Source organism: Macaca nemestrina, chromosome 2 (genome assembly GCF_043159975.1).
Source record: "Macaca nemestrina isolate mMacNem1 chromosome 2, mMacNem.hap1, whole genome shotgun sequence".
NCBI lineage: Eukaryota > Metazoa > Chordata > Mammalia > Primates > Cercopithecidae > Macaca > Macaca nemestrina.
The window spans coordinates 112,497,858-112,513,341 of NC_092126.1; the positions used below are offsets into that span (position 1 = coordinate 112,497,858).

Consider the following 15,484-nt stretch of genomic DNA (forward strand, 5'->3'; position numbering starts at 1 on the left):
TTTTGGTAGAGATAGGATGTCACCATGTTGCCCAGGCTGGTCTTGAATTCCTGGGCTCAAGCAATCCTCTTACCACGGCCTCCCAAAGTGCTGGTATTACAGGTGTGAGCCAGGCCCAGACTAGATGTTTATTATGAATGAGATGGGGGTCTCACTTTGTTGACCAGGCTGGTCCCAAACTCCTGGACTCAAGTGATCCTCCCACCTTGGTCTTACAAAGTGCTAGGATTACGGGTGTGAGCCACTACACCCAGCTGCTAGTCTTTTTTTTTTTTTTTTCTGAGACGGAGTCTCACTCTGTCACCTAGGCTGGAGTGGAGTGGCATGGTCTCACCTCATTGCAACCTCTGCCTGCCTGGTTCAAGTGATTCTCCTGCCTCAGCCTCCCGAGTAGCTGGGAATATAGGCACATGCCACCACGTCTAGCTAATTTTTTGTATTTAGTAGAGACAGGGTTTCACAGTGTTAGCCAGGATAGTCTCAATCTCCTGATCTCATGATCCACCCGCCTCAGCCTCCCAAAGTTCTGGGATTACAGGTGTGAACCACCACGCCCGGCCAATTTTTTGTATTTTTAGTAGAGAAGATGTTTTATGTGTTGGCCAGGCTGATGTCGGATTCCTGGTCTCAAGTCATCCACCTGACTCGGTCTCCCAAAATGCTGGGATTACAGGCGTAAGCCACTGCACCCAAGGAGGGGCAGACCCTTGCTCTGTCGCCAGGATGGAGTGCAGTGGCGCGCTCCTGGCTCACTGCAACCTCTGCCTTCCTGGTTCAAGCGATTCCCCTGCCTCAGCCTCCTGAGTAGCTGGGGCTACAGCTGCACACCACCACACCTAATTTTTTATATTTTAGTTGGGGGGGGGGGTTTCACCATGTTGGCCAGGCTGGTCTCGATCTCTTGACCTTGTGATCCGCCCACCTCGGCCTCCCAAAGTGGTGGGATTACAGGCATGAGCCACCGTGTCCGGCAAGACTGTTATTTTTTCAAAGTTGCGGTCTTGCTCTGTCACCCAGGCCAGAGTGCAGTGGCATGATCATAGCTTACTGCACCTTTGAATTCCCGGGTTCAAGCGATCCTCCTGCCTCAGCATCTACGGTAGCTAGGACGACAAGCATGCACCACCACACCCAGCTAATTATTTTTTTTTTCCCTCTCTTTTGAGACGCAGTCTCACTCTGTCGCCCAGGCTAGAGTGCAGTGGCGCGATCTCGGCTCACTGCAAGCTCCGCCTCCCGGGTTCACACCATTCTCCTGCCTCAGCCTCCCAAGTAGCTGGGACTACAGGCGCCCGCCACCACATCCAGCTAGTTTTTTGTAGTTTTTAGTAGAGAACGGTTTTTTTTTTTTTTTTTTTTAGACGGAGTCTCGCTCTGTCGCCCAGGCTGGAGTGCACTGGCCGGATCTTGGCTCACTGCAAGCTCCGCCTCCCGGGTTTACGCCATTCTCCTGCCTTAGCCTCCCGAGTAGCTGGGACTACAGGCGCCCACCACCTCGCCCGGCTAGTTTTTTGTATTTTTTAGTAGAGACGGGATTTCACCGTGTTAGCCAGGATGGTCTCGATCTCCTGACCTCGTGATCCGCCCGTCTCGGCCTCCCAAAGTGCTGGGATTACAGGCTTGAGCCACTGCACCCAGCCACCCAGCTAATTTTTTGTAGTTTTAGTAAACACAGGGTTTCACCATGTTGGCCAGGCTGGTGTCATCACCAGTCATCACTTGAGAACTCCTGATCTCAAGTGATTCACCCTCCTCGACCTCCCAAAGTGCTGGGATTACAGGCATGAACCACTGCGCACAGCCTGCACCAGCACCATTTGTTGAAAAGATTATTCTCTCTGCTTTCTCCATTGAATTTCCCTTCTCCTTTGTCAATGACAAACTTACTATATTTGTGTGTCTCTATTTCCAGGTTTTCTATTCTGTAACATTGATCTGTCTATTCCTTTGCCAAAAACCTGTACACAAATGTTTAAGCAGCTTTATTCATAATTGCTAAAACTTGGAAGCAACCAAGATAAGATGTCCTTCAATAGGTGAATGAGTAAACAAACTGTGGTACATCCATACAATGGAATATTATTCAGTGAGAAAAAGAAACAATCTATCAAGCCACAAAAAGACACACAGGAATCTTTTTTTTTTTGAGACAGAGTCTTGGAGTCTCGTTCTATCACCCAGGCTGGAGTGCAGCGGTGTCATCTCAGCTCACTGCAAACTCCGCCTCCCGGGTTCACGCCATTCTCCGGCCTCAGCCTCCCAAGCAGCTGGGACTACAGGCACCCACCACCACGCCTGGCTAATTTGTTGTATTTTTTAGTAGAGACAGGGTTTCACCATGTTAGCCAGGGTGGTCTCCATCTCCCGACCTCATGCTCCACCTGCCTTGGCCTCCCAAAGTGCTGGGACTACAGGCATGAGCCACCACGCCCAGCCAAAGACACACAGGAATCTTAAAGGCATATTGGAAAGTGAAAGGAGTAAATCTGAAAAGGCCACATGCCGAATTATTCCAAATGTACGATATTCTAGAAAAGGAAAACTGTGAAAATAGTAAAAACATCAGTGGTTCCCAGTGTATCTGGGGGAGGGAGGGATAAACAGGTGAAAAGGTTTTTGTTTTTTATTTTTTTTATTTTTTTTTTTTGAGACGGAGTCTCGCTCTGTCACCCAGGCTGGAGTGCGGTGGCCGGATCTCAGCTCACTGCAAGCTCCGCCTCCCGGGTTCACGCCATTCTCCTGCCTCAGCCTCCCGAGTAGCTGGGACAATAGGCGCCCGCCACCTCGCCCGGCTAGTTTTTTGTATTTTTAGTAGAGACGGGGTTTCACCGTGTTAGCCAGGATGGTCTCGATCTCCTGACCTCGTGATCCGCCCGTCTCGGCCTCCCAAAGTGCTGGGATTACAGGCGTGAGCCACCGCGCCCGGCCTGTTTTTTATTTTTGAGACGGAGTCTTCCTCTATCACCAGGCTGGAGTGCAGTGGCACAATCTTGGCTCACCATAACCTCCGAATCCCTGGTTCAAGCAATTCTCCTATCTCAGCCTCCTGTGTAGCTGGGATTACAGGCGCCTGCCAACACACCCAGCTAATTTTTGTATTTTTAATAGAGATAGTGTTTCACCATGTTGGCCAGGCTGGTTTTGAACTCCCAATGTTCAGTGATCAGTCCATCTCTGCCTCCCAAAGTGCTGGGATTACAGGCGTGAGCCACCATGTCCAGCCCAGAAGAGGTATTTTTTAGGGCAGTGAAACATTCTATAAGACATCATGATGGTGATACATGTCATCATACATTTATCAAAACTCGGAATGTACAGCAGATACAGAATGTAAACCAGAATGTACAACACAATAATATAGTTCATAGCACTATGAACTACAGTTAACAATAATGTATCAATATTGGTTTATCAATTGTAACAAATGTACCACACTAATGCAACATGTTACTGATAGGAGAAACTGCGTGTGAGGGTATACACGTAAGGAGTTATATGGAAATTCTCTATACTTATTGTAAATTTTTCTGGAAACCTAAAAGTACTCTAAAAAACAAAGTCTAGGCCGGGCACGGTGGCTCGCGCCTGTAATCCCAGCACTTTGGGAGGCCAAGGCGGGTGGATCACAAGGTCAGGAGATTGAGACCATCCTGGCTAACACAGTGAAACTCCATCTCTACTAAAAATAAATTTAAAAAATTAGCCTGGCGTGGTGGCAGGCGCCTGTAGTCCCAGCTACTCAGGAGGCTGAGGCAGGAGAATGACGTGAACTCAGGTGGTGGAGCTTGCTGTGAGCCAAGATTGTGCCACTGCACTCCAGCCTAGACGACAGAGCAAGACTCCATCTCAAAAAAAAAAGTCTATTAGTTGGCCGTGGTGGCTCATGCCTGTAATTCCAGCACTTGGGAGAGGCCGACGTGGGCGGATCACCTGAGGTCAAGAGTTCGAGACCACCCTGACCAATATGATGAAACCCCGTCTCTACTAAAAATACAAAAATTAGCCAGGCGTGGTGGTATGCCCCTGTAATCCCAGATACTTGGGAGGCTGGGATAGGAGAATCACTTGAACCCGGGAGGCAGATGCTGCAGTGAGCCAAGATCGCACCATTGCACTCCAGCCTGGGCAACAAGAGCGAAACTCCGTCTCAAAACAAAAAAGTCTATTAAAAACAAAAATAGACCAGGCACAGTGGCTCACGCCTGTAATCCCAGCACTTTGGGAGGCCGAGGTGGGCAGATCACAAAGTCAGGAGTTTGAGACCAGCCTGGCCAACATGGCAAAACCCTGCCTCTACTAAAAATACAAAAATTAGCTGGGCATGATGGCACGTGCCTGTAATCCCAGCTACTCGGGAGGTTGAGGTAGGAGAACTGCCTGAACTGGGACCCAGGAGGCAGAGGCTGCAGTGCGCCAAGATCATGCCACTGCACTCCATCCTGGGCTACAGAGCAAGACTCTGTATCAGACAAAACAAAACAAAACAACACAAAAATACCTGAGCATGGTAGCGCATGCCTATAGCTCCAGCTACTCAGGAGGCTGAGGCAGGAGGATCGCTTGAGCTCAGGAGTTTGAGGTCCATCTCAGCAACATACCAAGACCATGTTTTTTTTAAGAACAAACAAAGAAAAACACTGAATAACCTATGCTTTTGTTCCAACAGAATATGCTGTCCAGAAGACTGCCTGTGAGTAAAGCAAAAATTATGCTCTACAGATAAAACTGTCCACAATTCTTAATTGTTATTCTAACTTTAATCAATACATTTTAATAGAAAAAAAAAAAGATAGTAACTATCCCACTAGTTCTGCTTGTTCCTGTGTCCTTCCCACACTGGGACCAGCAAGGTTCTCTGGTGAGCAGTGCCTCTTCCCTATCAGGGCAAGTAGCACAGTGGCCAATGCTGCTGCAGTCTGGGATTTATATCCCCCTCACTCACATGCTTTTCACAGCCAACCACAGAAGCTGTTGATCTTTCTTAAATCCAGGTGGGAAAGATATCCAAGGACAAGGGAGACTCTTACCAAGTGGAGTGACCCGGGGCTGAACATCCTTCAGAACTTCATGTAGCCACTCCGTGAACCGAACATAATAAAGATCGGAGAAAATGTCATCTACCCTTCCATTTTCAAAAAGATACTAAAAGAAAAACAATTAATAGAAGTTATTGGTAGTCTCCTGAACAAGGCTTTCAGGGGAAATAAATATATTTTTCTACCAGTACTACTATCCTTCCCTACCCATTCACACCTCGACAAACTAAGGCACCAGCATGTGACACTTCCATAGTATGCTTAAGCTCATGTGACTGATTCTCATGACATTCTTGAGAGTTGGGTAAATAAGGCAGATGTTGTGAATGGTATTTCACCCAAGAAAGGCATTGTTTTGTGTTAGCAAAAATCATGAATAGGCTCTAGGGTCAGTCTTCCATTAGATATTGTGTAAGTTAAATAACATGTGCAAGTCTTTTAATTTCTGGGGTTCAGTTTCCTTGCCTGTAAATGGAGATGATGGTATCTGCCTTCCAGGACTGGGGAGAGCACAGAATGAAAGCATGTAAAGCAATTCACACAGTACTTAGGTTAGGACCACCGAGAGAGGAAAAAACTAGAAGGCAGACATGTCTCAAGACTAGGCCAACAGAATGAGTCCCAACCAGTAAGCCCTACTCTACTATACTGTGATTTCTCCTCAAAAGCCTTCAAGCACTAAAATATCCACCTCTGCTCCCTTGAACTGCCAGTCTGCAAATTTCCGTTATGCTTCACCACAGATGTCCTGAAAACCTAACTACATTGGTATATTATTCTAGCTAGACTCCTTCAAATAAGTATTTAGTGTTAATGCAGGGAACAATGAGAAGGAAAGTTCTATGCTGGCACAAGACTTTGTTTTGAATAAATTACTTTCATGAAAATCAGGTTTACTTTAACAAAAAGAAAAGTGTTACATAAATGCTTTGTGAATTACACACAAAAAAAGGTCAAGGTAATTACCAATAATGTAACAGAAGTTTCTCTAGGTAGTAGGATGATGAATAATGTTTGTTTTCCTATTTTATTATTTATTTTATGCATTTATTTTTTAAGAGGCAAGGTCTTGCTTTGCAGCCCAGACTGAATGAAGTGCAATGGCACAATCATAGCTGACTGTAGCCTCGAACTGCTGAGCTCAAGCAATCCTTCTGCCTCAGCCTCCCAAACAGCTGGGACTACAGGTGTGCACCACCACACCCGGCTAATTATTTTTCTTTTCATTTTTGAGACAGGGTCTCACTCTGTCACCCAGGCTGGAGTGTAGTGGCATAATCATGACTCACTACAGCCCCAACCTCTGGGGCTTAAGCAATCCTCCCACCTCAGCCTCCCAAGCAGCTGGGACTACAGGCACGCACTACCATACCCAGCTAATTTTTTGTAGAGATGGGGTTTCACTATGTTGCCTAGGCTGGTCTCAAACTCCTGCGGCTCAAGCGATCCTCCTGCCCGAGCCTCCCAAAGTTCTGGGATTACAGGTGTGAGACATCTCGCTTGGCTCTTATTTTTTTTCTTTTCTTTTTTTTTCTGAGACAGAGTCTCGCTCTGTTGCCCAGGCTGGAGTGCAGTGGCCGGATCTCAGCTCACTGCAAGCTCCGCCTCCCGGGTTTACGCCATTCTCCTGCCTCAGCCTCCCGAGTAGCTGGGACTACAGGCGCTCGCCACCTCGCCCGGCTAGATTTTTGTATTTTTTAGTAGAGACGGGGTTTCACCGTGTTAGCCAGGATGGTCTCGATCTCCTGACCTCGTGATCCGCCCATCTCGGCCTCCCAAGGTGCTGGGATTACAGGCTTGAGCCACCACGCCCGACCTCTTTTTTTTTTTTTTTTTTAATTTTTGAGACAGAGTCTCGCTCTGTCACCCAGGCTGGAGTGCAATGCTGTGATCTCAGCTCACTGCAACCTCTATCTCCCGGGTTCAAGCGATTATCATGCCTCAGCCTCCCAAGTAGCAGGGATTATAGGCGTACACCACCACACCTGGCAAATTTTTGTATTTTTAGTGGATAGGGGTTTCACCATGTTGGCCGGGCTGGTCATCTTCAACTCCTGACCTCAAGTGATCCACCTGCCTTGGCTTCCCAAAGTGCTGGGATTACAGGCGTGAGCCACCAGCGCCCGGCCCCGGCTCTTCTTTTTTTTTTTTTTCTTTTTTTTTTTTTTTTTGAGACGGAGTCTCGCTCTGTCGCCCAGGCTGGAGTGCAGTGGCGCGATCTCGGCTCACTGCAAGCTCCGCCTCCCGGGTTCACGCCATTCTCCTGCCTCAGCCTCCCGAGTAGCTGGGACTACAGGCGCCCACAACCGCGCCCGGCTGATTTTTTGTATTTTTAGTAGAGACGGGGTTTCACCGTGGTCTCGATCTCCTGACCTTGTGATCCGCCCGCCTCGGCCTCCCAAAGTGCTGGGATTACAGGCGTGAGCCACCGCGCCCGGCCCCGGCTCTTATTTTCTAAAGTGAACATGTAGGTTTTTAAAACTTAAAAAAATGTGCATTTTAAAACTCATTATATACCTGAAAGAGAACTTCCTTATTTTAACTTCTTGTTTGTCATTTTATTAACTAAACTAGCAAACATCCAACAGGAACACAGCTCAAACATGTTCTCATGAAGATCTGTTTCCTACCTTTTGAATACACAGGAAAATATAGTAGAGCACATCTGGGTCATAGGGTTCACCTTCTCCATTTCGAGCTTCCCGTGTCATTAGACAGAGCCCATAATTCAACTCTGCCACAGCAGAGGATATGAGATCTTCCTGGAATCGCAGCAGTTGGCGCCCTGCAACGAAAGCCCCAAAAATGAATGGAGTTCCTGGCAACCCAGGACGAATAGAGGTCCTGGGGGTCCATATCTGGAAGGCTCAGAACACATACTGCCCATGAGGGTGCTGGGACAGAAATGGTCACTTGTATCTACTGTAATGTTTCACGCCTGTAATGTCAGAACTGGCCTATCATGTGAGTATATGAGCCTAATGCCAAGAAAGAAGGGCTTGAGTGAGTGCCTACTACCTGGTTCCCATTTCCTCCCAGAAGCCACTGTGTTCAGGTCTGGTAGGGTCAACTCCTGAAACCCGTATGTCTAAAAATGCCTGGTTTTGCACAAACCCCACACATCCTGCTTATTATGTACACAGGGTCAGTACTGCTTGTTGCTAGGACTGAATTCAACATACTATTACAGATGTTGCTCTCTTTTCCCCCAGACAGGGGATACCACTTTTCTGCCATTTTGTCCTCCTGTTACTTCAGTACCACTGCATTTTAGACAGAGCCCACTCTTCTTCCCAGACACTCACTCCCAATGGGTGCCAATCTGTTCTGAGCATCCTTCTCTAATTCAGCATTCTTGGTCTGGGCCCAGTTTTTCCATACTTCAAGCCCTTCTTCTGGCTTCAAAGAATTTGGAAGCAGAAGTTCTGGGGAAGGCTGTGGCTGTGACTGTGGTTCAACTTCAGCAACCTGGACAGTTTGAGCCTATAGGAAAGAAACCATGAAAATGTGTCAATAGTGTTTTATATTAGATCCTTCAGCAAAATTGCCAGAAAATTGTTATGTGTAGTTCATTTATTTAAGAAAATATTTCTCTACTCCTTGCTGTCCTACTTTTAAGAAGCTTTGCAGTTCTACCTCCTGCCCCAGGGACAGCAAAAGCAGCACTACAACTGGGCTAGTGCAGTGATTCTCAGCTTTGTCTGCACTTTTAAATGTTTTTTTTTTTTAGACGGAGTTTCGCTCTAGTCACTCAGGCTGGAGTGCAATGGCACAATCTCGGCTCACTGCAATGTCCGCCTCCCGGGTTCAAGTGATTCTCCTGCCTCAGCCTCCCGAGTACCTGGGATTACAGGCATGCACCACCACGGCCAGCTAATTTTATAATTTTAGTCGAGACAGGGTTTCATCATGTTGGTCAGGCTGGTCTTGAACTCCCAACCTCAGGTGATCTGCCCGCCTCGGCCTCCCAAAGTGCTGGGATTACAGGTGTGAACCACCGTGCCCGGTCAAATCTTTTATTTAAAAACACTAATAGCCAGACTTACCCCAGAATCTCTCTGAGGGGGAGCAAAGTATCAATCGTATAAAAACTCCTCAAGTAAGATTGCGCCACTGCACTCCAGCCTGGTGACAGAGCGAGACTCTGTCTCGGAAAAATAAAAAACAAAACAAAACAAAACAAAAGAACTCCTCGAGTAAAAAAGTAATTCTAATGTTTGGTCACCACTGAGAACTACTGGCTCAAAGCACTGCTTCCACAATCTTTTTCTTTTTTTTTTTTGAGATGGAGTCTCGCTCCTGTAGTACAGGCTTGAGTGCAGTGGCACAATCTCAGCTCACTGTAACTTCCACCACCCGGGTTCAAGCAATTCTCCTTCTTCAGCCTCCTGAGTAGCCGGGATTATAGGTGTGTGCCACCACACCTGGCTAATTTTTTTATTTTTAGTAGAGACGGAGTTTCTCCATGTTGGCCAGGCTGGTCTCGAACTCCTGACCTCAGGTGATCCACCTGCCTCAGCCTCCCAAAGTGCTAGGATTACAGGCGTGAGCCACTGCACCCGGCCCCCACAATCTTTAATGTGCAAACAAATCTCTTGGGGATTATATCAAAATGTATATTGTGATTGAAAAGGGTGGGATCTGAGACTCAGCATTTCTTTTTTTTTTTTTTGGCAGGGACAGAGTTTCGCTCTTGTTCTTTGGATGCTGGAGTGCAATGGCGGGATCTCGGCTCACCTCGACCTCTGTCCCCCAGGTTCAAGCGATTCTCCTGCCTCAGCCTCCCAACTAGCTAGAATTACAGGCATGTGCCACCACTCCCGGCTAATTTTGTATTTTTAGTAGAGATGGGGTTTCTCCAAGTTGGTCAGGCTGGTCTTGACTCCCAACTTTGCAATTTCCTACTTTTTGAAATTCTTTTTTTGAGCAAAGTCTTGCTCTGTCACCCAGACTAGAGAGCAGTGGCATGATCCTGGCTCACCATAACCTCGGCCTCCCAGGTTCAAGGCATTCTCCTGCCTCAGCCTCCCGAGTAGCTGGGATTATAGGTGTCTGCCATCATGCCCGGCTAATTTTTGTATTTTTAGTAGAGACGGGGTTTCAACATGTTGACCAAGCTGGTATCAAACTCCTGACCTCAGGTGATCCGTCTGCCTTGGCCTCCCAAAATGTTAGGCTTACAGGCATGAGCCACCATGCCTGGGGAGATTCTAAAGAGATCCTTACACCCTAAAAAAATAAAATTCCAAGATTTTCCATTTTTTTAGTTTGGACTCTGATTTTGAAGGGCAAGAACTGAGTCACCACATGTTCAAAGAATGTGCTTGAGCTGGGTGAGGTGGCTCACACCTGTAATCCCAGCACTCTGGGAGGCCGAGGCAGGCAGATCACTTCAGGTCAGGAGTTGGAGACCAGCCTGGCCAACATGGTGAAACCCTGTCTCTACCAAAAATATAAAAAATTAGCCACCAGGTTAGGTAGCATGCGCCTGTAATCCCACCTACTTGGGAGGCTGAGGCAGGAGAATTGCTTGAACCTGAGAGGCAGAGGTTGCAGTGAGCCAAGATGGTGCCACTGCACTCCAGCCTGGGTCACAGAGCCAGACTCTTGTCTCAAAAAAAAAAAAAAAAAAAAAAAAGAATGTGCTTGGATTCTCAAAGGTGCAATAAAACAGTAAGAAATCAATTCAAATCACCCAAAGTCCTAGTTTCGCTCACTCACTAATTCAAAAAACGTGTGCACAGCTTTGCATCAGGCCCAGAATACTGACATGTATTAAATTACAGTCTAGGGCAAAGAGCTGCTTCAATCCGCAGTGTTGTGAAGAAAATTATTGGCATCAATTTTTCTCCTTAACTGCACTGGCTAATTCAATGATCACCACACACACAAAAAAATTACTCAAACCATTTCTTTGAAACAGTTCCATGAACTGCCAACCATCATGCCCCTCTAAGACATCTAGCACAGACCAGGAGGGCAGCTGAGCTCAGGGCCAGAGGACCCAATAGCACCAGAAGCCTCTCAGTGAGCCACACAGATGTCCCCTCCTCCCCGCCACCCACAGGCCCAAGCCTCCCTTTACCTAGTCAATAAGTACTTTCTTAGCTCAGGAAGCAACCCATCTTTCCCCTACTCTGTTTTATTAAAAAGTTTGTCATGAATTACTGTCTTGCTCAAAGCCAAATCTATAGCTGGGCCCAGACATTCTTGCCCTTTCTTCTACTTTTAACCTGAGGACTCATTCTCTGATTTCCATAGACCTTTGATCTGGATGCTGTATTCAGGGCTCCAATCACTATTCTGTCTACCCCAGAAATGAGCAATCTTTTCTTGGTGGCCTGTAGTAGCTGCTGCCACCACTACCAGCACTACCACCCTCCCTGTACTCCCCACTCGCATACACCTGAAATGAAAGGGTCAAATGCAATGGATGCTTTGGCCCTAACCTACCGGACCTTTCTGGCACATAAAAAAAATGTCACTTACAACATTGTCCTTTGCACTCTGCTCGGCTTCCTGTCACTCTCCTGGACCTCCCTCAGCCATCTGGCAGCTCTTTCTGTGTATGCTTTAGGTTTATCTCTGCCAGGCCCTTACGTGTTTGTTAACTATGGGGCTACTCTATAGACCCACTTTCTAATTTCAACTACATGTTCTCCCTGGTGAGTCTCACCCACTTTTCCAGTTTGGATATCCGTATTTGTCAAAGTGACCGCTATGTACCTCCAAGCTAGAACCCTTACCGCCCCTACCCCCTGCTTAATATGCCCAGTGGGTACTATATATCTCCAACTGAACATCTCATAGCCACTCCAACTAACATCTACAAAGTATTATCTTCCCTGCCCAGATCTATTCTCCTGAGTTACCTCCCTCCCTCGTTCAATGGCAACACCATTTACCCAAACTGGAAATCTAGGAGTCTAGCTGAACAAGTAGGCAGTGGCCAGAGCATGGGAGGCAGTGCTTCTGTAGCAGGCCCCCTTTACTGTGTGCTTCCAACCACTAAATGTCAGTTAACATTCCCAAGCATCTTCCAAAAATTCTTCCAAACGTGTCCAAATGTCTATTAGTGGATGGAAGAGGCAATAATGCAATCCAGCTTGAAAGTTACTCATACAGAGTATTGTACAATGTAGTGTAAATTTGTTCCTACACATAATGGGAGCCCTTGGAGAGTTTTAAGCTAGGAAGTGACATGATCTTACATTTTATGATTATTCTCATTGTTCTATGAAGAATAAATTGAAGAACAAGAATGGAAGCAAGTACTCGTGGCCTAGACTATAGTGGTGGCAGTGGAGATGATATAAGAGATTTTGAGAGGTGTGATGGTAGAAGCAACATGGCTTTTTTTTTTTGAGACAGAGTCTCACTCTGTCGCCCAGGCTGGAGTGCAGTGGCCGGATCTCAGCTCACTGCAAGCTCCGCCTCCTGGGTTCACTCCATTCTCCTGCCTTAGCCTCCGGAGTAGCTGGGACTACAGGTGCCTGCCACCTCACCTGGCTAGTTTTTTGTATTTTTTAGTAGAGACGGGGTTTCACCGTGTGTTAGCCAGGATGGTCTCGATCTCCTGACCTCGTGATCCGCCCGTCTCGGCCTCCCAAAGTGCTGGGATTGCAGGCTTGAGCCACCGCGCCCAGCCAATGGCTTGTTAATGAACTGGCTGGGAGGAGCAAGGAGGCAGACACAAAGATGACTCCAAACCAGAAACAACTGGGTGGAGAGCAGCATCACTTTCTGAGACAGGGAAGTTTTTGACAGTTTTAGAAGTGGTGCCAATGAAGATCTGAGGCATTGTCAATAAATCCAAGTAAATGCTAAGTAGGCAGCTGAATATGTGGAAAAGGTTCCAAACAGAGGAAGGTATGGCCAAGAGACTTGGACTTATGTGTCAATGCAGCACACGGATTAAGACACAGGCTTCAGGACCAGCCCCTCCAGGGGTGAATCTCAATTCTGCCACTTTTTTTTTTTTTTCCTCTGAGACAGTCTCTCGCTCTGTCGCCCAGGCTGGAGTGCAGTGGCACGATCTCCACTCATTGCAAGCTCTGCCTCCCGGGTTCATGCCATTCTCCTGCCTCAGCCTCCTGAGTAGCTGGGACTTCAGGTGCACACCACTACACCCGGCTAACTTTTTGTATTTTTAGTAGAGATGGGGTTTCACTTTGTCAACCAGGATAGTCTCCTGACCTCGTGATCTGCCCGCCTTGGCCTCCCAGAGTGCTAGGATTACAAGCATGAGCCACCGTGCCTGGCCTCACTTTTTTTTTGAGGCAGAGTCTTACTCTATCGCCCAGGCTGGAGTGCAGTGGCACCATCTCGGCTCACTGCAACCTCTGCCTCCTGGGTTCAGGCAATTCTGTGCCTTAGCCTCCCAGGTAGCTGGGATTATACTTGCCAACCACCATGCCTGGTTAATTTTTTGTTTTTGTATTTTTAGTAGAGATGGGGTTTCACCATCTTGGCCAGGCTGGTCTTTTAACTCCTGACCTCGTGATCTACCCGCCTCTGGCCTCCGAAAGTGCTGGGATTATAGGTGTGAGCCACCACGCCTGGCCACTTCTGCCACTTTTTAAGCATGGCTTTGGCCTTGTCACTTAATCTCTTTGCCTGAGTTTCCTCATCTGTAAAATAGAGATATTAGTACAAACTTCGTACATTTAATATGAAAATTAGAAGAATATGTTAAATATCAAGAACAGTAGTACTGGCAGATAGTACCAGTGATTATCATCTTCAGCAGCAGCAAGAATCATCTGGAGATGCTGGAAACCATGGCAATGGAAAGAAATCCCTTAGGGAGAAGAGGGCCAAGTACTGAACCCTAAGGAACATCAACATGTACGATTCAGAGACAGGAAAAGGCACCAGTAAGTTTCCTGGGAATAAAGAAGACTCAGATGGGTAGGAGGAAGATCAGGAATGTGTAATAACATGCAAGTCTAAAGAAAAAGAGTCTCGGCCCGGCGCGGTGGCTCACGCCTGTAATCCCAGCACTTTGGGAGGCCGAGGCGGGTGGATCACGAGGTCAGGAGATTGAGACCATCCTGGTTAACACGGTGAAATCCCATCTCTACCAAAAATACAAAAAATTAGCCGGGCATGGTGGCGGGCGCCTGTAGTTGCAGCTACTCGGGAGGCTGAGGCAGAATGGCATGAACCTGGGAGGTGGAGCTTGCAGTGAGCCAAGACAGAGCCACTGCACTTCAGCCCGGGAGACAGAGCAAGACTCCGTCTCAAAGAAAAAAAAAAAAAAAAAGACTCAATAATGGGCTGCTGTGTTGTGTGTTGCTGTAGGATAAATACATACTTGCTGGTCTGAACTGGCTGTAGGGGGGTCACTGCTGACCTTGACAAGAACAGATTTAGTCATGAGTTGAAGGGAAAATTTTACAGCGTCTGGAGCCCAGGTTGTGTAGATAATGCTTTTTGAGAGTGCTGGGAATAAAGTAGAACAGAGAAATGGGGCAATAGATGGAGGTGGGTGTGAGGAAATCAGATTTCACCATATATCTGGTTTTAAAGACAGGAGATACAAGCGCTTTTATAAAAGGTATGGACCTGTGGCAGATGAAGGAACACATTTTGTCACCAGCACCCCTTAGGGTTCAACTTGACTGTCTTCCGCACATGCTGTAAAGTGGTCCAAGGGTGGAAGAGACTGTCTTACTCATCTCTATTTCCCAGTTCCTAGCACAGAGCCTGCATAGGAGGACAGAGGGATATCTGTGGTATATATAGACAAACTCATCTTTCCCTTGGCATTTTTCCCTGAGGATGGAAAATTGGGATTCTTCACAATTTTTCTATTTCTGGTAATAATAACTTCATGTAAATCACTCTAAGACTTTCCCAAAACAGATACAGCCTCTGAAGAACACTGGCCCACTAAAATGAACTCCAGAAAGGATCTTCTCCTGCTGGAAGTCCCAGACATGGAAATTATAAACAGAGACCACTAAGTACCAAATGAGGCACTGACCTGCAATTGGACCATCAGGTCCAGGAGAGCTAGGGGAGGCCTAATGGGCTCCATCTCTGTAAACAAAAGCTGAGCACAGAGACCTATTACAAATCTACTGGCTGGTTTCTCCTATATGCAGTCAATTCTACATATATCTACTTGGTTCCTCCCGTTACCACGAATCTAGGAAATTCCTGATTTCCTATCACAGATTAGATCAAACTCAACTCTGCTTTGGGAAAACAACAACCCCACCCCCACTCCCCAACACTAACTCCATTCCCACAGTTCCCTTCTCAAGTTGCCTTAGGCCATGTCCCTTCTGTCCATCCTTGGTTCTGTATTTATGCTGTTCCATTCTTTTGTTTATCTAAACTATAAACCACAGTTCAACAGTTCAAGGCAGGGTACAGTGGCTCATGCCTGTAATCCCAGCACTCTGGGAGGCCAAGGCAGAGGATCACTTAAGGCCAGGAGT

General features: G+C 47.0%; 1 protein-coding gene across 5 annotated transcripts in view; it reads right to left on the reverse strand.

Moving 5' to 3' along the window:
- The window catches only part of LOC105480424 (glutamine rich 1), a 71,855-nt gene that overhangs the window by 12,771 nt on the left and 43,600 nt on the right, over positions 1-15,484 (reverse strand). For all 5 annotated transcript variants that reach the window (XM_011739272.3, XM_011739275.3, XM_011739274.3 and 2 more), the window contains 3 exons: positions 8,342-8,519; positions 7,667-7,821; positions 5,028-5,142 (listed from right to left, as the gene is read on the reverse strand). In XM_011739272.3, the coding sequence (XP_011737574.1) occupies positions 5,028-5,142; positions 7,667-7,821; positions 8,342-8,519 (448 nt within the window). The remainder of the gene's footprint in view (positions 1-5,027; positions 5,143-7,666; positions 7,822-8,341; positions 8,520-15,484) is intronic.